Source organism: Elephantulus edwardii, unplaced genomic scaffold (genome assembly GCF_000299155.1).
Source record: "Elephantulus edwardii isolate Elephantulus edwardi_28Jun2011 unplaced genomic scaffold, EleEdw1.0 scaffold00205, whole genome shotgun sequence".
Taxonomy (NCBI): domain Eukaryota; kingdom Metazoa; phylum Chordata; class Mammalia; order Macroscelidea; family Macroscelididae; genus Elephantulus; species Elephantulus edwardii.
The window spans coordinates 5,540,188-5,567,503 of NW_006399955.1; the positions used below are offsets into that span (position 1 = coordinate 5,540,188).

Consider the following 27,316-nt stretch of genomic DNA (forward strand, 5'->3'; position numbering starts at 1 on the left):
ATTTTTATGTGACAAAATAAATATGAAACAAAAGTTTTTGGTAATTTTACCTAAATTTATCCATGATCACCCTCCTAGAGAGTAGGTTGTAAGGCTCTGTGGTAGCATGAAAACATACTATTTTGCATGTACCTTTATAATTTTTTTTACAGATTCAGATGTCTTTATTGGTGAATTCTATCAAACATTAAGAAGAATTAATACTAACATGTTATCACTTTCGCTCCTGAAAAACAAGAGATCCATTCCGTGAGATCTATGTTACCCTCATTCCAAAATCACAAGAAAATAAGGACAATATCTGTTATGATGACATATTAAAAGACCCCAAGTCGAAAGCTAACACTAAATATAAAAAAATTAAAAACCTAAACTACAGCAACAAAACAATATCTTGAACTTATTGTTATTGAGTCAAAATCAACTTTTTTTTCCTTTTAAGCAGTTTTCTCCCTCCTCTGTTTCAGCGCAGTATACATTATTGAACCCATCTTACTCAGTCGCTCCCCAACCCCGAGGTCAGTCCCATTCTACAACAGTGGCATCATGCAATATTTGTCCTTTTGTGACTGGGATATTTCACTCAGCATAATGTCCTCCAGAGTCAACCATTTTGAATAATATTGCATGAGTTCCTTGTTTTTCAATGCAGCATAGTATTCCATTGTGTGAATATACCACAGCTTCTCTATCCATTCGTTTGTTGATGGGCGCTTAGGTTGTTTCCAACTCCTTGCTTTTGTGAACAAAGTTGCAATAAACATGGGTGTGCATACATCTGCTTGGACAAAATCAACTCTTAACTGAATTTCCAGTATAACTTAAAAGTGAAATTTTATTTTTTAAAGCCAAATGAATCTATCTCTAAATTTACGTTTCCATCCTGAGAAGCCTGACAACCTAATCAGACATAAAACAATTCAACATTAATTCTTTCAGCTTACAGTCATCCATTTTTCCAAATGAAATTATTAAAATATTCATGAGGTAACAAATTAAAATTGACTACTACAAAGCAACACTTTTTAAGGGAGAAAAAAGGAAATATTTATGTGAGGTTTATTTTCTTGATATATGTAACATTTAACCTTTTTTTTATGCCAATGGAAAGCTACAATCTCATTCTTTCAGTCCCTTGTTGTTATGTGCTGTCGAGTTTTTTGCGACTCATAGCGACCCTATGTACAACAGCGCTAAACCCTTCTCTATCCTGTGCCAATCACACTGCCTCTGACACACCCATCCCAATTACCCTAGTCACTGAATCAATCCATCTCATAGAGGGTCTTCCCCTCTTGTGCCGTCCCTCCACCCTCCCAAGCATGTTTTCCTCTCCAAGGACCTGTCCTTCCTTGCAACATGCCCAAAGTATGTTAGACGAAGCCCCAGAATCCTTGCCTCCAAGGAGTTGCTTGGTTTAATCCTCTCTAGGATGAATCTGTTTTCCTGGCAGTTCATGGTACATTCAATACTCTTCTCCAGCACCACAGCTCAAAGGCATCAATTCTCCTTCTGGCCTCCCTAGTCATTGTCCAACTCTCTGATGCATAACAAGTGATTGCAAAGACCATGGCCTGTATCAGGCGCACCCTAGTCTCCAGAGAGACACCGTTGCTCTTGAGTACTTTAGAAAGGTCCCTAACAGCAGACTTTCCCATCGCGATACGCTTTTTGATTTCCTGACTGCTGGTGCCAAGATTGTTGACTGGAGCTGAGCAAACTGAAGCTCTGACCAATCTCAATCTCTTCACCATCCATACTGACCCTGCCAATTAGTCCAGTAGTGAGAATCTTTGTCTTCTTGACATTGAGCCTCGGTCCATACTGAAGGCTGCAGTCCTTGACCCTCTGCAGCAAGTGGTTGAGGTCCTCCTCAGTTTCAGCAAGCAGGGTTGTGTCATGTGCATAACGCAGATTGTTAATAGATCTTCCACCAATCCTGATGCCACAATTCTCCTCATAGAGCCCAGCCTCCTGGATAATCTGCTCTGCCTACATGTTGAAAAGGTATGGAGACAGGACACATTCCTGGCGTACACCCTTCCCAATTTTGAACCCTGCTCTGTTCTGACAACTGCCTCTTGGTCCAAGTATAGGTTTCGCATTAGCATGATCAAATGTTCTGGGATTCCCATTCTTCTCAGAGTTAGCCACAGTTTGTTATGATCCACAGTCAAATGCCTTTGCATCATCAAAGAAACACAGATAGACATTCTTCCGGTATTCCCTGCTTTCAGCTAAGATCCATCTAACATCAGCAATAATATCCCTACTACCATGACCCCTTCTAAACCCAGCCTGGACTTCTGGCAATTCTCTGCTGATGTGCTGTTCTAGTCATTTTTGGATAATCTTCAGTAGAATCTTGCTTGCATGTGAAATCAATGATATTGTTCCGTAGTTTCCACACTCAGTTGGGCCACCCCTCTTTGGAATGGGAACAAATATAGATCTCTTCCAGTCAGTTGGCCAAGTGGTTGTTCTCCAGATTTCTTGGCACAACTTGGTGAGCACATCCAGGGCAACATCTGTTAGCTGAAATACTTCAGTTGGTATACTATCTATTTCTGGGGCCTTATTTTTTGCTATTTCCTTCAAAGCAGCTTGGACTTCTTCCTTCATCACCATAGGCTCTTGCTCATGTGTTATTTCATTAAATTCTTCTGTATCTGCCAATTCCTTTTGATACGATGACTCAGTGTATCCCTTAGAGACTACTAATAGTATTACTTGTGAGACATTCAGACAAAAACAATTTTTTTATTCAGTACAGATCATTTCCAGAGGACCTGGCTCTCTTACCTTCGGGCTCTTCTGGGTCATCATCACTGTCTGAGCTATCATTACTTACAAAATGTTTGGCTATAATATTTTCTGTAAAAAAGAAAACAAAATGTTTGAAGCACATAAAATATTATAACTGTCAATTTAATACAAAGAATCTGAGCACAAATTTAGTAATTATAGATTTATTACAATTACCATCATTTTCAAATTTCTCATTGGAAGACACAGGATAGGAAAAAAAATAAAATTTTATCCATTGATTCAAGATTGAAAAAGGAGAATTTTTATTTTTTTTGATAAGCTGAATAATTATAGAGTACTCACTAAACTACAAAATAACATATTTTTCTATTTATCTAATTTTAGGATATATATGAGGGTAAATAAACCAAAAAATTTACATGAGGGCTACTGAATCAATTCTTCAAATGTAATGAAAACTATTCATGTGACCTATCTTTCTTCTCATTGACACTGACAAATAAAAAAAATGCATCATTTTCCTGTCAAGAATTTGTACTTTCTTCAAATCATATTAAGAGAACATTTAAAAAAATTACAATGTGAACCACAAATCCTAAAGCAAAGACACCAATAAAATCTAGTATAATAACTACTTATCTTTCCCAAATAATATCAGATATTTTACTTTCTCCAAGTAATACTTGGGAAAACTTGGAAACCTAAATAATGGCCTACACAGATTACTCTGCTTATAACCATCTGTAGAAAAGTCAAGGCTTATTTCTGCACACCTATATCCTATTAGCCTATACACACATGCACAACACATACCTATGTCTGCATATATAGCCTATTCTTTAAGAATTGACTGTTATCAAATCAGTTGAGACTTACAACAAACAAATCTTTAATTAAAAGGTTATTTTTTTTTTACCAATTTGTAACCTGCCTAATTAAAGCAACTTTGCTTCTAGAATCAAGCCCCTTCATGCACACAGATTAATTGCCGAAAATAAATCCTTTCATTTAATATCTCTGCATCATGATCATTTTTAATACAGTAATGAGGCAGTAGTTCAAGACTTTTAACTCAGAGAAAAACTGTTTTAACATTTGCTCTCCTTACACCACTCTTCTCAAGTGGTTTCTATATCATATTGACTCTTTACTCTTTAATGGAAAAGACTGTCCATCTTTCTTCTGGGGAGTAGCCGATAAATTTAAATCATTGACTTTTGGTTAATAGTGCAACATATAACATGCCGCCAAAGTTCTTTTGCTTACTTATTATACTTACATAAATGACAAAAGCATACATTATCATGAAGAATTGCTGTTATTATAGTTGTGTGCTGTAAAGCCGGAACCAAGTCCTAGCTGCCCCTCCAGCGGGTTTTCAGACTCACAGGAGCACTAGTCCAGCTCCCATTCAGAACACAGGGGTTAAACCTTGTGAATGAGGTTATAAATTTCATATGCTTAGATTTACCTATCTTTGTTATTGAGTACTGCTGAGTGAAATCCGACCCATAGCTGACCATCCTGCAGGTTTTCAGAGGCAGTTTAATTACACAGGAGGAGAATGCCCATCCTTCTCCCACTATATATCTTTCCTGGCATCATTATATAAAGGAAATTTAATTTAAATGTTTATTATTCACTAATATAGGGAACTCTGGTAGCTTAGTGGTGAGGAATTATGGCTGCAAACCAAAAGCTAGGCGGTTTGAATCCACCAAATGTTCTGTGAGAGAATGATGGACAATCTCCTCTTATGTGATTTACTATCTCTGAAAATCTGCTGGAGGGTCAGCTAGGAGTTGGTCCCAACTCAACAATTCTCAACAATATAATTATTTATGTCCTTTCATTATTATCAAGCTTTATGGTTGTAGAGAGGAAGAGGGGATAATTAGAAATTATTCATGCCATGTATCTCATGCATAAGGTATGTTTCTGGTCAATTTGTACTTTGGAAGGAGAAAATATTCCTTCCTTAAGCATTTCCTTTTAAGTCATATTTAATAATTTGATTTAAGAAGATGCTTCAATAAAATATTATTTCTTTGTAAATATCTCATTCATTTTTGCTATCCAGGTGGAATCAACTCATAGCGAACCCTCTGTTGTATTTATGAGGCTGTAAATTACAGGGAGAGGATAGCCCATCTTTCTCAAGAAGAGATGCTGGTTGGTTGAGCCGCTAAAAAGGAACGGTGTTGGGGTTAACAAGGCAATTCCTTATGAACTATGTCACCAGAATTTCCTCCTTTGTAAATTGTTGTTGCCATGTCCTGTCAGTTGGACCTGACTCATAGTTGGCCCTCTGGTAGATTTTCAGAGGCTGTAAATCTCATGGGAGGAGATTACCCAATTTTCTCCCACTGAGCAGCTGGTGGAATCAAATAGCCTGCCTTTGGTTGGCAGTGAGACCTCCTGTAACATTAAGTTTTATTGATTCCTCTCTGTGTGTTTGAATTGTCAGATGTTCTAAACTGTGTATTCCTTTTCTCTAATACAATGTACAACTCCATCTATTCAAAAGCATACATTTTTCACATTCAAATTCGTGAAGAAAGTTAAACATTTTAAGTTAGAATTGCCTGACTATGGTTCAATTTATTTGAAGGCTTTTCTTTAAAAGGGAGAAATCAAAGTCAAACCACTTTTGAACTGGATTGATTCAAAGGCTTTGGATTTCCATTCATTCATTGTTGTAGATTTGTCCCCTCCCAAGGCTCCCCACCCCAGAACACTACCCTCTTGGAAAAGTAAAAGAAAAGATTCTTTCATTGTGGAAACTATTCTTACAGACTACGGTTTTTATGAATTTAATTTTCTCACTGTCAGACTAATAGTTAAACAATTTATATATAATTTTGACAAAATATTTAGGTTAATTCAAAGTATTAACTTTTGAATAATTACAATCTTTATGATAATTTAATTTCTTTCTCTCTTTATATCTATGTATATGTATATCTATGTCATCTATGTCTATATATATATATACACACATATATTCAAATTAAATTCATTGTTAAAACATTTTTACTGTACCTAATTCTTCTTCCATTGTGGAACCTGTATTATATGAATTAGAAAATCCCAAGACTCTGTTGAACAATATAGAAAAGGCACTGCCCCAGACACCTAAAATAAAACAAAAACGGAATGTAACTCAGAGTTACTATGACTTAAACAAATCAACACAGTGACAGATTATGACCACCTACTTACCCATTAGGAAATGTAAAGGATTTTCTTCACATTTTTTCACGACTGACCCCATAAAAAATTTGCTTCCAAATAACTCAGGGGCCATAAACGTACCATATTTAGCCATACCAATCTCATAGGGACTAAATTCAAGCCAATCTGAAAATATTTCAAACACAAGAAAATTGATTAATTTGACAGTGTCACACAGATATATACAAAGAGATAACTCCAATAAAATTGTATTGGTTTCATTCATTTAATTAAAATGTTAAGAGAAAAACATTAGCCAACTACCTATACAGCAGCTGGTGAAAAAGAAAGCTCATACCCAAAATGGGGCAACATAAAAGAATTCTCTAGTTTTCAAAAAAGACAGTATTTCACATTTCAAAATCCAAATGAAAGTCCTTTTGTTTCCCATTGAGGGCTCTTGAATTTGAACAACTGATCTTTTTCGTTAGAAGCCTAGTACTACAGTCCCTGTGCAACTACAGTTCCTTTTTTTAAAAAAAAAACAAAAACACACCAAACTTTTTTATTAAATTCAATGAACATCTACAGAGATTTTGGACTTCCATTCATTCATTGCTGCACTTTTCTCCCTGCCCACCCCACCCCCACTCCCAGTTCGCTCCTCTCCTTGAAAAGCAAAAGAAAAACTCCTTCATTGGTACACAATTCGCCCGCACACCCCCATTCCCACCCCCACCCCGAGTATACTCCACTCTGCAACACTCATTCCGGACTCTTATGATAATCATAATGCCCTAAAATATATTGCTGTTAAACAATTCTCTCCCTCATCGGGTTCAATGCAGTAAATATAATTTATCCAGTTTTTTGTTTGATGGCTTCTGAATCCTTCTTCTCTCACTTATAATTTCCCCAGTCTTACTCTCAACAAATTATAACACTATAATTTTTGCTCAGGGAAAAAAGGCTTTATTTATTGTTCCACCACCTATTTGTCAGTTGGCCCTATTTCAATGGCTTTGCGTTCCAAGATGCTCTTCCACCACATTTCAAACACCAGCAAGATCTGCTATGACGAGTAACTTGAAAATGATCAATGATGCCTCCAGATTAAAACAAAGTAGAAAGAAAATATTGACAAACTGCTTCCAAAATTTTATCATGATGTACCCTTACAAAATATTATTTGATAGCTCATTTGATATAGAACATGGACATCTTAGGGCAAAAGGCACTCGGGATGTGATTGAGGAAGAATTTCCTTAGAATGAACTCAAACATACAAGAGTGATGACGTTAGAACAAGGAAGAAAGTTTTCTGACCTCATACATAAGGACACTGTCAAAATCAACTCAATGACAACCTACATACACATATAACAATATTCTTATTATGTTTTTTTCCTCACATTTGATCTGAAAAATCAAGTCCTGTAGGTTCTATCAGGGAGCTCCCATACTATAGTTCATAGGGTGTTTTGCTACTACCCAGAAGGCTATGTCACTGGCAATTTGAATCCACCAGGTACTCCTAAGAAGAGAGATGGGCACAGACTGTAATTTAGAGTGGAAACCTGAAGGAGAATCGCTATGAATCAGAATGATCTCAACTACAGTGAGTGAACGGCGGGAACAAGTGAGTGAACGAGTGAGAGTGAACGAGTGAGTGAGTGAGTGAGTGAGTGAATAACAGATAAGTTTTATCATCATACATTTTAACAATGATCCTGCTAACTCAACCTTTCATCTGCCATGTCCACACTACAAGCTACTGTATGCTCTACCCTAGATCTCCACAATAAAAACAAAACAAAAGATCAAAACCAAAATCCAGCCCCAAATAAGCTCATGTTAAACCTGACCCATTTTATCTTTAATTCCAAGTCAAAATATAGTATCAAACAGAGTAGAATAGCCCCCTAGGGTTCCCAAGACTTTAAATCTTACGTAAGCAATCACATATTTCCCCCATGGTGGGTTCAAACCACTTACTTTCCTGGTAGCAGACAATTACTTTACCACTGTACGATCTGTTGTTGCTAGGTGCCATTAAGTCAAGTTATTTCTCATAGAAATCCTATGAACAACAGATCTGAACCTGGTCCTATCCTGTGCCATCCTCACCATCCTTGACACACTTGAACTCATTGCTGCAGTTACGGTGTCAATCCATCTCATTAGAGGGTCTTCCTCTCCTTCTGCGACCCTCCACCTTTCCAAGCTTGATATCTCTCTCCAAGAAACATTCTCTCCTAGCAATACATACAAAAGTATGTGAGATGAAGTTTTGTTTGTCATCTTTGTCTCCAAGCAGCATTCTGGCTGCACTTTCTCCAAGACCTGTTTGTTTTTTTTCTTCTGTTTATGAATATTTGGTACTCTTCTCCACCACCACATTCCAAATGCATCAATATGTCTTATGTCTTCGCCTTTGGGATCTCCAGCAATGTGGTGGGAAACAGTGGAGGCCACCACTGTTGCTGTTGTTATGTGCTACTGATTTGGAAGTGAACTCTAGATGACTCACCAGTGAGTTATTGTTGTTGTTGTTGTTTTGTGCCATCGAGTCGCTTGCGACTCATAGCGACCCTATGTACAACAGCACTAAACTCTGTTCTGTCCTGTGCCAATCTCATTGTCTCCGACACACACATTCCAATTACCCCAGTCACTGAATCAATCCACCTCATAGAGGGCCTTCCTCTCCTGCACTGTCCCTCCACTCTCCCAAGCATGATGTCCCTCTATAAGGACCGGTCTCTCCTCACAACATGTCCAAAGTATGTTAGACGGAGCCTCAAAATCCTTGCCTCCAAGGAGCCACCCAGTTTAACCCTTTCCAGGACAAATCTGTTTGTTTTCCTAGCAGTCCATGGTATTCTCAATACTCTTCTCCAGCACCACAGCTCAAAGGCATCAATTCTCCTTCTATCCTCCTTGGTCATTGTCCAACTCTCCGATGCATAACAAGTGATTGTGAAGACCATGGCCTGTATCAGACGCACCTTAGCCTCCAGAGAGACACCATTGCTCTTCAGTACTTTGGAGAGGTCCCTAACAGCAGACTTTCCCATGGCAATGTGCCTTTTAATTTCCTGACTGCTGTAAATTTCAGGAGAGGAGAATGACCATCTTTCTCTTTCTAAGCAGGTCTAGGATCAGAACCATATGCCTTTGAATTCGGTGGCCTAGTAGTAAGAGGGAGCTCAGTGGCCTAGTGGTAAGATGGTGCACTGCAGTCAGGAAGGCACATGGTTCAAATCTATCAACAGCTCTATAAAAGAAGGATGGAAATTCTCCGCTGGTGTGATTAACTGTCTCTGGAAACCTGCTGGAGAGTCAGCTATAGGTCAGTTCCAACTAGATGGTACTCAACAACAACAATAATGGTAAGAAGCTGTGCTGCAATACCAAAGGCACAAGGTTTAAATCCACCAGCTGTTCCACAGAAGGATGGGCAATCTCCTCTTGTGTGATTAACTGCTTCTGAAAACCCCCTGAAGAGTCAGCTAAGAGTAGGTTCTGACTCAATGGCACACAACAACAACAACAGAGTGAAAAAGCTCTACAGTGTGTTGTGTGTCACTGAGTAAGACCCAACCAGCTTAGTTAGCCCCCAGCAGTTAAATTGCACAGGAGTATGACTGCCCATCATTCTCCCTTGAAAGAGCTGGTGGATTCAAACCATGTACTTTTGTGTTAGCTGCTTGATTCCACACCATTTACCCAGTTGTATAGTCTCTTGCCCTACAGAGTTTTTGCTAGTGTACAGCCAAAATAAAATCTTGAAAATAAAAATTAGAGCTCACCAATATCAACTGTAACTTTTCCAGTGGCTCCCCATTACGCTGAAAATTCAAAATATGTCTTATGAGGTTCCATGGTAACCTGGTCCCTGCTGCCTGTCTGATTACAGATTCTAATCAATCTCCTGTAAGGTTTTATCTTGCTTATTTCATTTCAGCCACACAGGTCCTGTTGCTATTCCTCAAACAGGCCAAGCTCATTCTTAACCTCAGTGCCTAATACCCTTTTGCCATTATGAGATTTCTTCCTTCTCTATATTCAATCAAGGTGTTTCTTAACCATCCTTTTCAAAGTAACACCATCACCTGCCTTCACCTAAACCATAACATTCTATAAGTGTATTTTATCTATATTTATCTTTCTGAAATTATAACATATCTCAGTGACTGCCGTAATGAACTCAAGTAAGTCAGAACTGATAAGGAAGACAGAGAAATGATAAGAACAGGACAGAGTTGAGATCTATTATTTTGTGTCACTATGAGTTATACTTGACTTGACAGCACCTAACAACAATCCCTAATCCAACAATATAAAATATGCAAAATTAAGTAAATAAATAGAAAATCCTTCAAAAGTCTACTTGCATCACCTACCAAGTTGTGGAAATAATCTGAACTAAACCAATTTACTAGAAAAATCAGTTTTGAAATGGCATGTTTTCTTTCTTTGCTTTATACATCCTAATCAGTGTGAGTCTGGATATATTCTACTAAAGAAATATTACTGTTTGAGTATTAGATCTCACTGGAGTATTATGCAAAGTGAATTTTAAAGCGAAGAACTTCAAAGCCTAAAAACTAATACTCCAGAACCCAGTTGCTGAAGAAATTTTTTGAAAAGAAACAAGAGCCTGTGTGTATCATTTATTTAGTGGAAGATCAAAATATTCTAATTTTAAGAAGGGAGTTATGGAATCACAGTGTCCATAAGACACCACTGTAATTAAATTTAAATCACTGTAAACAGATGAATAAAATGTCATGTATACTTTTCAACAGAAATATCAAAATTCATCACCATCGAGGTAGAACCAACTCACAGCTGACCCTCCAGTGAGTTTTCAGAGGCTGTAAATCGTATGAGAGAAGATGATCCATCTTTATTTTGTGGAGCCTCTGAGAGATTCAAACTGCCAGAGAAATGCCACCCTTAAGCCAGTAGATCCCTACGGACTACACGATCAGACCTAAATAATAGCCTACATTATTATTGTTGTATACTCTTGAGTTAGAACCAACTCATAACTGACCCTTTGAAAAATGAGTTTTCAGAGGCAGTAAATCACATGGGAGGAGACTGGCCATCTTTCTTCTACAGAGCAGCTCATGGATTTGAACCACATAATTTAGGACTGACAAAGCAAATTCTTACCATTAGGCCACCAATGTTTCCTAGTAGCACATATTGTTAAACAATATAATTGATACAGAGCTACTAATGCCTCAACAGCATTGGGTCCAAAACTGTTAAGAAAATTTCTATCGGACATTTTTGTAAAAACAATATGTCAAATAAAAAAAAATTCATAATCCAGTTCATCTCATCTCCCTGGCATGGTATATGGCAGACACTTTTTGTAAGACTGGGTGGGTGGGTGGAATCAATTTTATAAGAATCAGTTGGTTGTGTTTTTTTTGTTTTTGTTTTTTTTTAAAATCTGACTACAAGTAATTTCCTGCCTTTGGATTTTATACTATATCCTGGTGGCTGAAACATAAAAACTTCCTAATTCCTGTTTTCCAGTTATGCTTCCTTTATTAATACTAAGGTGCAGACTAATTACAGACATTCTTAAGAGTTAAGGTATGCCCTCTGGTCCTTGTTGAAGGATTCAGTACAGCTGGTTGGATGATTATTTCTACTGCTCTGACTCATGCACCTCTCCTGAACCTCCATCAGTTCCTTTCCAACTTCCTGCTGTGTGCAAGTTTGAAATCTCTCATGGAATTGCTGTGAGTCAGAAAGAATTCGATAACTTATTGCCATTATTATGTTGAAAATAAAAAATAGCCTCAGAATCTTGTCTATGCAGGTGAATAATAGGTGGTATATTTGGGAATTTTTTTCTTCTCACCACTGGACCAATTTGGCAGCATCAGGATGGATGGTGAAGAGATTGAGATTGTTTACAGCTTTAGTTTGCTTGGCTCCACAGTCAACAGTCTTGGCACCAGCAGCCAGGAAATTAAAAGGCGCACTGCCATGGGAAAGTCTGCTGTTAGGGACCTCTCCAAAGTACTGAAGAGCAATGGTGTCTCTCTGGAGACTAAGGTGTGTCTGGTACAGGCCATGGTCTTCGCAATCACTTGTTATACATCAGAGAGTTGGACAATGACCAAGGAGATAGAAGGAGAATTGATGCCTTTGAGCTGTGGTGCTGGAGAAGGGTATTGAGAATACCACGGACTGCTAGGGAAACAAACAGATTTGTGCTGGAAAGGGGTCCTTGGAGGCAAGGATACTGAGGCTCTATCTAACATACTTTGGACATGTTTTGAGGAGAGACCGGTCCTTGGAGAAGGACATCATGTTTGGGAGGGTGGAGGGAGAGCGCAGGAGAGGAAGGCCCTCTATGAGGTGGATTGATTCAGTGACCGGGGTAATCGGAATATGAGTGTTGGAGACAGTGCAATTGGCACAGGACAGAGCAGAGTTTAGGGCTGTTGTACATAGGGTCGCTATGAGTTACAAGCGACTCGACGGCACATAACAATAACAACAACATTATGGAAATATTTGTATTACAGTCAGAAATTTTATTTAATATTAAAAAGATGCAATCTATTCAATTATTTTTGACAAGGTAAAATGATAATTTAAATGGTAGTTTAAAAAAAATGTATTGGTGAGTCATATGGAAAGGAACAGAATTAGAAGCATGGTATCATTGTGGTTCTGCTAATAAGGTTCTGAAACTAAGGAGAGTAAGGACTGGAGAGAAGTGAAAAGCCTGTATGTTTGCCAGAGGGAGGTGATAAGGGATTTGATGTGAAGAAGTAAATAAGCGGCTCCTGTGAAAACAAGACAAAACATTTTGGAGCTGTGATCTTGTGATTTAAAGTGACAGTAAACTAGTCTTGAGAGTAAAAGTGATGGTTCTTTTTGAGTAAGTAATAATAGTGACAGCCATCATTGGGTCAATTCATCTCTTTGAGGGTCACTGAATCTCTACTTTTCCAAGCCTTTCTCCAACATGGAGTCTATGACTGGATTCACATAGCCAAATTTATGGGAGCTCTGATGGCCCAGGGGTAAGAAACTGCTCTGCAGTCTAAAGGCTCAAAGTTAGAATCTGCCAGCTGATCCGGGGTGGGGTGGGGGTGGGGAGTGTGTATGTATACCCTGGTGGCAAAGCACATAAAGCATTAGAGTGCTAACTAAAAGGTCAGTAGTTCTAATCTACCTTACACTCTTTAGGATAAAGATGGGCAGATGGGCAGTCTTCTCTGGTATAGAGGATTCACTCTATGTGGAAATGACTTTTTTTTTTTTTATGGAGAGATATGCTTTATTATTAGTGAAAATATTCTCAGCTCGGAAGCTTGCAAATAGGATTGGAGTTGCAGATGAGTGGTGAAGGTAGCCTGTTTTAGATTTCCTAAATTGGTGTCATTTTTCTCTTTTTCACTGACATTATCAGTGTGTTGTTGCTGATACAGTGAGAAACAAAATCTTGATTTTTCTCTTTTGCTGCTGTTGTTAAATTTCCAGTCTCTTCCTGGATTGAATAGTTACATTGTTGTTTACTTTTACTGATGCTTAAATACATTTAGCAAACCAGCATTATCACCAGGAAATTACCAATCAGCAGTGGTGAGATGAGTGAGGGCTTGCTTCTTATTCCAGACACTTGAACACATCACAGTTCAAAGGAGAATTAACTCCAGGAGCATGTAACATTGTTTTATCTCCTACTCCTTTAACTTTTAAAAGTTGGGGAATTATTTTTTCCCAGAGCAAGAATAATTTTCCCCTCCACACGCCATTGTCTTTCTGAAGAATCTCTGGTGGCACAGTGGGTTAAGCATTATTTTCCTGACAGAGTGGATGGAACCCATTGCCCAGGAGAAAAATTGAGCCAGTTTGTAGTTTAGATTAACAGCTTTGCCCCATGAAGCCCCTACAGAACAGCAAAACAGCAAAATGGTGGAAATGACTTGACATCATTGATTTTCATTTTAATTAGGATACTGCAACTATCATGGCATGCATCTTTGAATGTCTTATCTGAGTACAAGGCACGCAAAGTGTTTGAGAGTTTCATAAGATTTTGTTGAAAGATACCATTTATACTGCCCTATTGCAGAAGCTTAAAAATGAGCAGTTTATAATGTCTTTCTCAGGAAGTGTATCTCAGTCAGACAGTCAAATCAAGCATAGTCAGGTCCAAAGACAATGAATCAATGATAAAATTGTCTCTTTTCACCAAGGAATAAAAATGATCTTATGTTAATACATGAAGCCAATCTAGGGTGATCCCAAACATTTAAAATGCCAAACAGAACAACAGATCAGAGCCTTGTCTTATCCTAAACCATTCTCACAATCTCTGACATGAACAGGCACTTCACTGAAGACGACATTCAGATGGCTAACAAGCACATGAAGAAATGCTCAAAATCCCTAGCCCTAAGAGAGATGCAAATTAAAACAACTATAAGATATCATCTCACCCCAGTCAAAATAGCAAAATTTAACAGAACAGCAAGCAACAAATGCTGGCGAGGTTGTGGAGAAACTGGAACCCTGATTCACTGTTGGTGGGAGTGTAAAATGGTGCAACCCCTGTGGAAAGCAGTATGGCGCTTTCTCAAAAAGTTGCAAATAGAGATACCATTTGACCCAGTAATTCCACTACTGGGAATATACCCTGAAGAGACCATAGCTGACATCCAAGCAGATATATGCACTCCCATGTTTATTGCAGCTTTGTTCACAATAGCAAGGAGTTGGAAACAACCTAAGTGCCCATCAACAAACGAATGGCTAGAGAAGCTGTAGTATATTCACACAATGGAACACTATGCTGCATTCAAAAACAAGGAACTCATGCAATATTATTCAAAATGGTTGACTCTGGAGAACATTATGCTGAGTGAAATATCCCAGTCACAAAGGGACAAATATTGCATGGTGCCACTGTTGTAGAATGGGACTATCCTTGGGGTTGGGGAGAGACTGAGTGAGATGGGTTCAGTAATGTATGCTGCACTGAAGCAGAGGAGGGAGAAAACTGTTTAGGAGAGATATATGACTGGGTATTTCTGTCATCACAGGAGTCTAGAGCGAGGGCTACATGGTGGAGGGGACCTGGGGGAGGGCTTGTGAAACAATGAAAGAATCCTTTCTTTTACTTTTCCATAATTTTTGACTCATGTACTTATAACTTGTTAGTCAAATTTGTGTCTTCTAGGTTGCAACGCCCCCATGATGCATCTTCAAAGATATGAACATGTACGGCCAAGCACAATCAATAAGAGTGCATCTAAATTCCAAAATCAATCTCCATAATGGTCTATGTGTTTCCTACTGCCAAAGGGACCCTTTAGAGTGGTGAGAGAAGATCTTCACCCTGAAACCCACAGCGTCCCTTTTCAGCAGGAAGTAGCTAAGAGAATACTCCATCCCCTTTTCCTTATGAATCAGGGTGAAATCTCTCTCAGGGAGGAGTGATAGGGAATGGCAAAGGACGCACCAACAAAGGAGATTAATCAGAACTGACTTTGACAAGCACTGTGGCAATTGGACAATTAAAACAGACATTCGGATGGCGGGGAAGAAGAACAAACTGGGGAGGAGGGTAGAGAGAATGGTGCAGCAATGAAGGAATGAAAACCCAAAATCCCTGTAAATGTTCATTAAAACTAATAAAATTTGATAATAAAAAAATGTTATTTCTAACTACTCTTAAATTACAGAAAATGTACTAAAGTAAGCATCAAAATTTGCATAAATTTCCCTCTAATGAAAATTATGAGCAATTACAAAAGGTTCTAAAAATGTTCTGGAAGATGGAATTACATACCTGCAAACATTAACTCTGAAACATCAGGTTTGACATGGAGACAGGTGAAGAGAGGAAAGGGACATTTTGCAGGACAGATTTTTTCTTTCAAACTACTTAACGTAGTGGTCATTCTCTGTACACAGAAAAAAAAAGTTTTTAAAAAGACAAACAGATGCAAGTAGAAATCTCTTTAAGACACTATTCTCAGTGTGAGTTTGCTAAAATAATTTTATAATAAAATTTACATAGAAAATTACTTCCATGGAAATTTCTATGTCTGAGTAAAGAACAAATAGTAGGCTCTATGGAATTGATTCTTTTCCTTCTAAAAGCAATGACTCTCTCTACATTTGCCTGGGGAAAGACTTAAAAACTCCTGTGTCCAGAGGTAATTTAGGCTCAAAATTGACTCCTTAAGAGACTATCTCCTTTATTTATCTGCAAGCATAAATGTCACAATGCAGGAAGGTGTCAAGTGGGCTTGTATTCTGTGATATGCTTCTGTTTTATCTCTAGGTTTTCTGCATTCTTCCTCACAACTTATTGCCATCAAGTCACAACCAACTCACAACTGACATTCCATTGGGTTGCTAAGGCTGTAAACATCATGGGAGGAAATTGTCCTTATTTCCCTCTCATGACTTCTAATGGATTTGACCTGCCAGAAAAGTGTGGATTTTGGGTTAGCAACACAACTCTTTACAGATTATGCCACCAGACTCTAGTTTTCTACTCTCCAAATGTTCCCATTACTGACTTCCTCATCTAAAATATTCCCATTGAATGGGTTGTGATGGACAAGCAGCCACAGATTAATATGTATATTTTCCAAAGACAAGAAAAATGGAAGCGCTCCTGATAACATCAAAACTTTTGAGTGAACCAATAAGCAAACATCTTAAATATCAAAGCAGTTGTACTACATGGCACAGTATGTGCTCGGTACTCATTGTTGCAAGAACAAGCTGAGTCAGTGATTTTTACAAAAGGCAACCAACATTTTTTCCTTTAATTTAAAATATTATAATAAACACTGCCTACTTATATTACTGAAAGTATTGTAGATGCAACCATAGCTTACATTGCCAATTAGTGTTTCTCCTATTAACATCCCAAACATATCAGTAAAGGTGACAGGTTGTCCAGAGCTTTTCTTCTTCCATAAAGCCTCAAAGTATCTTTTCATCTTCTGTGGTGTGAGAAGTAAAAGTGGGTTGTGGCTAACATTTTTCATTAGCTCTTCATTAATCTCTTTTGGCCCTCTCTCTGGAAAATCAGGATCAGAATATAAAATTGACATGTACCTGTAAATAAAACAAAATAAAACAAAGATAAAGGCATACTGGAAAGTAGGAACCCTCTGTCATAAAAGAATATAAAAATGGGGACTTTAACATTTGGTAATATTTGGAATATTTGTTTGTAATGTGTGGTTAACTTAATTACCTGACAAAGATATTGAAAGATTAAGGACATCATGATTGTTGAAATTGTGGGAAAACAAAAATGAGGAAAACTGACAGGGATGGATTAGCACAATGGTCACAAGGATCATCAGGAGAGCACAGGACCAAGTGATGTCTTGTCCTGTTACAAATAGGTCACCATGAGTTGGAGCTGACTCCAGGGCTTCTGATAACAAAGCAATAACAACAACAACAACAACAACACTATCAATACAAAAGCAAGAATGGAACAATTACAACAGAACTGATGGACAATGGAAGCAAATTTAAAAAGCAATCAAAGAAGAATTATTAAATTGTACAGAAGAGGGGAAATTTGCTAGTCTCACAGGAATGTGTCTCATCGTCAGTCTTCCAGAGTCTGAAGACACATGTGAGTCATGAAATAGATTTGCCATTCAAGTAATGGTATAATGTTTGTACTTATCCAACAACATTGTCAATATGTCTCATTTAATGTCTTCTCTATTTTTGCTGACCCTCTGTTTTTGAAGCATGATGTACTTCAGGGTTTAGTCCTTCCTGAAAGCAGGCCCAAAGTATGAGATGAAGTCTCAACATCCTCACTTCAAGGAGATTTTCATAGACTCATTTGTTTAGAAGTAGATTGTTAGATCCTTCTTTGTCTCAGTCTAAAAGCTCTAATGAAACCTGCCCACATGGGTGCTGTTGTTGATAATTCAAATACTGTTAGAAAAGCTTCCAGTAACACAGTAACATATAAGCCACCATATTATAACAGCTTGACAGATGAGTGGAGGCATATCAAAACAATATAGAGAATGCCTAGAAAATACATAAGCCATTTCTTCTGGTAATTTTTTATTTTTATTATCTGAAGAAGAACAATTGACAGCTGAGAATACTGTCCTTAACCATCCACCTATAACTGATATTTGAAAAAACAAAACAAAACAAACCCTAAAAAAAACCCCAACCTATCAAATTGGGGAAATGACAACCTCTTCAACAAATGATTGTGGAAAAACTGGACTTTGACCTGCAGAAAGCTGAAGCAGGATCTACATTTCACACCACACACAAAAATCAACTTCAGCTGGACCAAAGACCTAGGCATAAAGCCCCAAACCATTAAGACTATAAGAGACAAAATGGGACCAAACTTAAAAGGTCTAGCTATAATATAAAGAGGTTTGCAAATACAGCCAGAAATGCACAACCAGGAGAGGATAACATCAACTACTGGGACCTTATAAAGATTGAGTCCTTGTGTGCATCAAAAACTATTTCTTAATCAGGTGAAAGGAAGACCTACTGATGGGGGGGAAAACATTTGGCAATGCAATCTCAGAAAAGGGTTTATAATGAAAGTTTACAGAATACTATAGGGCCTTCAAAAGAAAAAAACTGTAACCCATTTACAAAATTGGTAAAAAGACCTGGAAAGAGTTTTCACAATGGAAGACATTTGGATGGCCAATATACACAAAAAGGCTCAAAATCATTGGCAATAATAGAGATGCAAACCAAAACCACAAACCAAAACCTCAGTAATAGTGGCAAAGTATAACAGGACAGTAAGTAATAAATGTTGAAGAGGCTATGGAGAGATTAGAATTCTCATACACTGTTGGTGGAATTGTAAAATGGTACAACTTTAGGGAAAGCAGTATGGTATTTCCTCAAAAAGCTGAACATTGAAATTGCATAAGACTCAGCTATTCCACTGCTAGGAATATACTCTGAGGAAAATAGAACTAAGACATAAATGGAAATTTGTACAGTAATGTTCATAGTAGTTTATTTACAGTAGCAAGAAAATGAAAACAGCCCAAATGTCTATTAACAAACAAATGCCTTGAGAAATTCCACAGGATGGAATACTATGCAGCACTCAAGGGCAATGATTGAGAAAGATACTATATAACATGGGAGAGGCTGGAGAGCATTATGTTGAGTGAAATAATTCAGTATCATAAGGACAAATACTGCAGAAGACTATTATTTTAAAAATAGAAGAATTACTAATAACGTGTGTACAAAAGTCCAAAGCATGAAGGGAGGGAGGAGGGAGAAATCATGAGGTCATGAAGTTTGGTGGGAAGAAGGAGAGAGTGAAAGAATTAGGAAAAAATCTTCTGGAGACCTGAAAAAGACAGGGTAGTGGTGGTCATGGATCAATTGTGATTAATGTTATAAAACACAATATATGGGAATGATCATATGAAACACAGAGTGAATATGTGAGTCACAATGTATATAAACAAAACAATTTATATAAGTTTTGTATGCAAATCAGTACAAAATAATAATTTTTAGAAAATAAAAAAATCCCGTTTAAAAGTAAAACAGGACTGACATAGGGGTTCAGGGAAGACTGAGAAAGAGGGGATAAATAATGTATACTGCATTGAAATATATGAGGGAGAAAACTGTTTAAAAGGGATATATGATTAGGTATTATTGACATGACAGGAGTCCAGAATGAAGGCTGCACAGTGGAGTGGACTTGGGGTAGGGATTGTATAACAATGAAATAATTTTTCTTTTACTTTTCAACACAACCTTGCTCGCTGAAACTGAGGAGGACCTCACGCACTTACTGCAGAGGGTCAAGGACTGCAGCCTTCAATATGGACTGAGGCTCAATGTCAAGAAGACAAAAAGTCTCATCACTGGACCAATAGGTAGCATCAGGATGGATGGTGAAGAGATTGAGATTGTTCACAGCTTTAGTTTGCTCGGCTCCACAGTCAACACTCTTGGCACCAGTAGCCAGGAAATCAAAAAACGTATTGCGATGGGAAAGTCTGCGGTTAGGGACCTCTCCAAAATACTCAAGAGCAACAGTGTCTCTCTGGAGATCAGGTCCGCCTGATACAGGCCATGGGTTTTGCAATCACTTGTTATGCATCAGAGAGTTGGACAATGACTAGGGAGGATAGAAGGAGAATTGACGCCTTTGAGCTGTGGTGCTGGAGAAGAGTATTGAATGTACCATGGACTGCCAAGAAAACAAACAGATTCATCGTAGAGAGGATTAAACCAGGCTGCTCCTTGGAGGCAAGGATTCTGGGGCTTCGTCTGACATACTTTGGACATGTTGTAAGGAGAGACAGGTCCTTAGAGAGGGACATCATGCTGGGTAGAGTAGAGGGACAGCGCAGGAGGGGAAGACCCTCTATAAGGTGGATTGATTCACTGACTGGGGTACTCGGGATGGGTGTGTCAGAGGTAATGAGATTGGCACAGGATAGAGCTCGGTTTAGTACATAGGGTCGCCATGGGTCGCAGAGGACTCGACCGCACATAACAACAACAACAACTTTTCAAAAAGAAGAGTGAATTAGGGGTGGGGGTGGGCAGGAAGAAAAGTGCAACAATGAATGAATGGAAATCCTAAGTCTCTGTAAACTTTCATTAAAATTAATTTCTTAAAAAGAATAAGCTTATACTTAAAAAAAGAAAACAATAAAAATCAAACTCTCCATAGCCTTTGAGAAATGGCAATCCTATGACACTGAAAATTATCCTAGGATTTCCCCCCACTGGCATCCCAAGGTGTAAGTAAATCATTTAAAGCCATAGCTGGACTTATCCTTTAGAAGACCATATCTTATAAGATGTTAGATCTCATGAATGTGGCAAACTTTTCTCTTACTCCCATGAGACTCTGCATTTGGAACCCAGCCAGTACTCTGTGAGAAAATCTAAAGTAGCAGGGGTAGGGACACCACATTTAGAGATAAAACTCAGTGAGGTCTTAATTGACAGACACCATTAGTTGTATAGAACAACAGAAACAAATTGTCCTTGCTGTATGTTTACTGTCAGAAATAATGGAGCTGGAGTTTGTGAACTTAATTAAATAGTTGCTTTGCCCAAGCTTATAAAACAATCATAATGGGAATAGTCAGTATCTTTGGTTGTATAGTCTAGAGGCCATCTGTTATAAAGACTACAGACTAGATCTTCATCCCAGATAGAGAAGAGGCATGTGCTAGTTATTTAAATTTTGAGAGTTAAATCTATTTTTTACCCACTCCTGCTGCATTTAATTACATACTTGTTTTCTCAGGTGTGCTGTGCCTGTTATTTTTTCATTCCTTTAGTCTTTAATCTTTCCAAACCTTAATTCTGTGGTCTTCTCTTCCATTTAATTTTTTTTCTTGTGAATTTTGAGAAATCCTTTTATTGGCTTGTAGAGGAAATGGAATTAAATACACATGTCCAATTTGACATCTTGGATTGGATTTTACTTAGACTATCTTCTTTTCTGGATATATTGACTCCATTTAAATTTGGTTTATTCAAGTAATTATTTTGGATTATTGGAAATGAAAAAAAAAATGTGCCCTTTACTTTTTTAAAAGAATAGTAACAACATCAAAATAAGCAAATAATGCTTTCTATCCTCTATTGTTTTTGAAAATTTGAATTATCTATGACTAGTCTAGATATATGTGAGCTTGAAAACTCTCCTTTTCTCTACCTCCAACCATTACCAAGGAGAGTTTCCTGTATGGTCTGTGTTGCATATTTATGAAAAGTTATCAAAACAATGAATAAGCTGTGAGTATAATACACTACTTTTTGATTTGGCCATGAAGTAAAAAAAACTTTGATATTTCTGTTGTGGCTATAGCCATTGCCATGATTTAGAACCATCCACGTGTCTCTCTCTGCCTTAAAACCCTGGTTGCAAGAGGCTGCTCTTTCGCTCTTCTGGAAATAGGAGAATGGAGAGTCTGGAAGTAAGGGAATCATTTTCACTGTTCTTTGTACTCTAGCAGAAAGGAAAACAGAGCTAGAAAATACACGTCTCTGAATAGTACAATCTCCCTCTCCACTCACATCTGTTTCCTGTGTCTTCAACAGATAATCATAGAAACCAATCTCCAACATGAACTTAGCTGGTACATCTGTTCCTCCACTTCTCTGTCTATGGTGCTAGCACAGCTATTTGACTATTCTGCAAGCATCCTCTCTTGATTATAGGCTTGCCCACAGCCCTATCCTACATTTCTACCACACCCTGGCCATTCCAAACACCAACTCATATCTACTCTTCTTTCCCTTCTTTCTCTCTCATTTAAAAGAAAAAAGCCATTCATAAATCTACTCTTGTTTTGGAAGACGCAAGAAAAGATTAGTGTAATTACTTAGATTATATTTAAGGCCATGATAAAAATGGGAAAATAAAACTTTTTCTGTGCCCCTAGGATGTTAAATTCTAACAATAGTCAAGATATGACTCATTCTTTATCAGGAAATAAGAAGAAATATTTGGTTTTATTATTAAGAATAAACTCCTTTTGAAAAAAATTAACTCCTTTTCATGGACCATCAGACTATCCTTGGTTTATAAAAATATATATATAATATGTTATATGTCTCCCAACTATATAGTTTATATTTTTTTTCATTTTATATCTAGTTATACTTTTCTATCTTTAAAAAATTATTATACTAGTTTATTTACAAAACTAGAATACATTTCTTTTTCAGACCAGATTCTTCCAATTTCCCTCACCCATGCCCATCAAATTGTACAACCCCATGATTAATGCCGCACCCCGCACACCCCTTTTCTATCTTTAGTGAAGCAATTTAGTTTTATTTTATAAGCTACATTATAAAGACTACATTATAGTCTTCCCATTAACTGGGTGAAAATAAGTAAAGCAAAACAAAAACACCTTAGAGTCTATAGAAATCACTATAGTGAAAGAGCTCTGAGGGTTTCTAAATTTTAAAGTGAAAGGAAATGATGTGATCATTCTGTCACTGGAAATTAACCCTCCTTACTGTTCAGCAGTCTTATTGTTATTAGCTGCCATCAAGTCCACTACAACTCATAGCCATGATATGAACAACAGAACTGGGCCTTGCCCTATCTTGTACCATTTTCATGATCACCACCACACTCAAGCTCATTGCTACAATCATTGTGTCAATCCATCTCCTTTTGCGTCTACCTATCTTTCATGGGATCAGGAAGCAGTCAGTCCTCAGAGCAGAGCAAAGACACAAGACGTCATGCTGAATCAGGAAAGGAGTCTGTCAGGGATGCATCTGTCTCCATATCTTTTCAATCTGTATGCAGAACAGCTCATCGATCATCTATCTGGGAGACTGGAATTTATCAGAAAGAATGTGATATCAAGATTGGAGGAAGACTAATCAACAACCAGTGTCATACAGATGACACAATTTTGCTTGATGAAACTGAGGAGGACCTGAAGTGTTTGCTACAGAAGGTCAAGGACCATAGTCTTAACATGGACTGAAGCTTAACATCAAGAATACAATTATTCTTAACACTTGACCAATTGGCAGCACTATGATAGAGAAGAGATTGAGGTTATTAATAGTCACAGCTTGCTCAGATCCACAATCAACACTCTTGGCACTAGAAGTTAGGAAATCAAAAGACAAATTGTAATAGGGAAATCTGTTGTCAGAGACCTCTCCAAAGGGCTAAAGAGCATTGACGTCAGTATAGAGACTAAGGTGTACCAAAGTCAGGACATGGTCTTCTCAATTACTTGCTATGCATCAGAGAACTGGACAATGAATAAGGATGAGAGAAAAAGAATCAATACCTTTGAGTTGTAGTGCTGGAGAAGAGTCTTGAACATACCATGGACTGCCAAAAGAACAAACAGGTTTGTCTAGGAGAGGGTGAAACCAAGCTCCTTGGAGGCAAGGAGTTTGAGGATCCATCTCATACTTTGGACATGTGGCTAGGAGGGACCAGTTCTTGGAGAAGGGTATCATGCTTAAGAGTGGAGAAACTGCACAGAAGAGGAAACCCTTGGACGAGATGGACTGACACAGTAACTGGTGTGTAGAGACAGTGAGGTTCAAGATAGGACAGAGTTCTGAGCTATTGTACCTAGGATCGCTATGAGTTTCAGGCAACTGGATGGCACATAACAACAACAATCTTCCACTGACCCTCTGATTTTCTCAACATGCTTTTTCTAAGGACATGTCTAGTCTGAGAACATGCTGCTCAAAATAGGTGAGAACAAGTTTCACCACCCTTGATCTAAGGATAATCCTAGCTACATTTCCTCCCAAAAAAAGACTTATTTCTTTTGACAATTAATAGTCTATTCAATACTCTTTCTTCCTTCCAACACCACAATTCAAAGACTTCAGTTCTTTTTAGGTCATCTTTATTTGCTGTCCAACTTTCACATGCATACAAAGCGAATGAAAATACAATGGCTTGGATCAGACATTGTTGCTCTTTAGCACTTTGGAGAGGTCCTTGACAGTAAATTTTCCTTAAGTGACAAATCTTCTGATTTATTTTTCACTTTTCATGCAGTAGGTGTTGATCAATCCAAATATAATTGTTGACAATTTCAATTTTTTTCTCAATATACCATGAAATGCCTATTGATCCAGTGGTGAGAATACAATATTCTACTTCGCAGTAGAATAATGCAATTATTAAAAATTTCATTTATAATAAAATTACAAGTTCAATATATATGGGGCTGCTCTTTAAATTAATCTACTTATCTCTAACCTATACATTTCTTCTAGTAAAACAGCAAAACTCTTAACTATTACTTTCTCCCTCCAAAGTTAATAATGGGATTGTGAGATCAAGAAAATCCACCTGAAGTTAGGGTGGTTGCTCAAAATCTAGGACTCTCTGACACAGTTTTTCAATCAATTCTCTTTTTTCCCTTTTATGTAAAAATATCACAACTCATTTCTGCTCTATAATGGTTAAAATAACAACTATAAAAAAACCACAACCTACCCCAAAACATCAAACCTCTGATTTTTGAAAAATTGATCCTTTGAACTATGATGGGGGAGAAGAGTACTGAATTTCCTAGACCTCCAAAAGAACAAAAAGATAATTCTTAGAGAAGGTGCAGACAAAGTGCTTCTGGGAGGCAAAGATGGCAAAACTTTGTCTTGCATACTTCAAGCATGTTTCTAGGAAATGCTATTCCTTAGAGAAGGACATCATTCTTGGAGAGTTAAGGGGATGGAGAAAGAGAAAAATCCTCAACCAGGTGGATTGACACAGTAACAACAGCAATGACCTTGAGCGTGTCAAAGATTGTGAGGTTGCTACAGGATAGGACAAGGTTCAGATCTGTGTTCACAAGGTCATACTCAACAGCACCTAATAACAACAACAATGGTTAAAATTAATCCATTTACTACTGTTCCATCTTTCCTTCTCTTTCTTACTTCTCATGAAGTAATGGGCTTCAAAACACCACCAATGATATAAAAAAGACTTAGGATTCCTCAGCCGAAGAAATTGGTTAAATGCTCTCTCATTATTTAGTGCATATGAATCCATATCCCTCAGAATTTGCATGTGTGAGTTGGACAACATTTGCATGGAGTCATTGTGGTTACACTCAAGACTTTAGGGTTTGTTTTTTGTTTTTTTGTGGGTTTTTTGGTGATAACTAAAGGTAGCCTAAGGTTAAGAAGCTGCACCTGAATCCAAAACGCATGCAGTTCAACTTCATCAGCTGCTCTAAGGGAGAAGGGTAGGCAGTCTCCTCTCATGTGATTAAATGCCTCTAAAAACCAGCTGGAGGGCCAACTATCAGTCGGTTCCGACTCAATGGTACTCTACAACAAAGATCTATCAGTAGACATATTGACCAGTACTTGAAGAGGGACATTATGCCTAGTAGGGTGCAGATACAGTGCAGAGGAAGACCCCGATGTGATGGATTGACTCTGTGTCTGAGATAATGGGGGTAGGTGTGTCACAGATGATGAGATCGCCTCCAGATAGAGCAGGGTTCAGAGATTTTTGTATATAGGGTCGCTATGAGTCCCAAGTGACTTGGCAGCATATAACAACAAGATGGATAACCAATTTAGCTTTCTTTGTTTCATTGCCTGCACCAAGATATCCGAAACATTAGAAAAAAAAAATCATTTCATATCCTAACTATAAGAAAGAAAAAAAAACCAACCCACAAGCCAAAGTAATTACTGCCAAGACGATTTCAACTCTTAGTGACCCTTCATTGTGTTTTTGAGGCTGTAAATATTTACAAGAAGAGATTGCCAATCTTTCACACTTGGAGCACTGGGTGGATTTGAACCAGGGACCATTCAATTAGTAGAACAACACACAATATACTCTGCCACTAGAGCTTTCTTTCTTTTTTAGAGTTTCTTTAAATCTAAATTTTCATTACTTTACTAATAGATTACTACAAATAATACGAGTCAATTTTTTTTAATTTCCATTCATTCATAGTTGCACTTTTCTCCCTGCCAACCCCTTCAACCCAACCCCCCGCCCAGTTGACTCTTCTCTTTGAAAAGTAAAAGAAAAATTCTTTCAGCATTACACAATCCCTCCTCCCAAGTCCACTTCACTATGCAGCCTTCGTTCTGAACTCCTGTCATGACAATAATACCTAATCATATACCCTTTATAAACAGGTCTCTCCCTTATCTGTTTCAATGCTGTTGTTGGGTTTTTTGTTTGTTTGTTTGTTTTCTTGTTTTGTTTTGTTTTTTGTTTTTTAAAAAAGTGTGGTAGCCTAGTGGCAAGAAGCTGCACTGTAATCCCAACAGCTTATGGTTCAAGGCCACCAGATGCTCCATGGTAGAAGGATGGGCAATCTCTTCCAGTGCGATCAACTGCCTTTGAAAACCCACTGGAGAGTCAGCTATGTGTTGGTTCTGACTAGATGGTACACAACAACAACGACATTATATACTAAGGCCTCTATAAACGGTGAGGCGCTCTGGAAGCCCTATGGGTAAATGCTTGATTACTAACTGGGTTTGGTTTTTTTCCCCCAATTCTCTAACTGTTCCACAAGAGAAAAGACTTGGTGATCTGATCCAGGAGTACAGTCTAGAAAACTTTGGGGCAGTTTTATTCATTACAAGTTGAAGTCTACTTGATGGCACACAACAACTATAAAGGGTTAAGGAATGACTGGATGAAAAGTAACACACTTTTTTTTTTTCTAAATAAATTTTGAAAGCTTTATCTGATTTATATATACAATTATTTGAACATATTTATTCGAGTTGGAACTAATCCATAGCTGACCTTCCAGGAGATCTCCCACCCTCCTGTGAAGCAGCTGGTGGATTCAAACTG

At 37.7% G+C, this 27,316-nt stretch overlaps 1 protein-coding gene across 1 annotated transcript in view; it reads right to left on the reverse strand.

Annotated features, from left to right (window-relative positions):
* Nucleotides 1–27,316, reverse strand: part of LOC102855284 (cytosolic phospholipase A2-like) — a 167,359-nt gene that overhangs the window by 46,513 nt on the left and 93,530 nt on the right. Inside the window, exons 8-12 of the mRNA XM_006897197.1 lie at nucleotides 16,845–17,067; nucleotides 15,782–15,896; nucleotides 5,992–6,129; nucleotides 5,812–5,904; nucleotides 2,805–2,874 (exon numbers count right to left, since the gene is read on the reverse strand). Coding sequence (XP_006897259.1) covers nucleotides 2,805–2,874; nucleotides 5,812–5,904; nucleotides 5,992–6,129; nucleotides 15,782–15,896; nucleotides 16,845–17,067 — 639 coding nt within the window. The remainder of the gene's footprint in view (nucleotides 1–2,804; nucleotides 2,875–5,811; nucleotides 5,905–5,991; nucleotides 6,130–15,781; nucleotides 15,897–16,844; nucleotides 17,068–27,316) is intronic.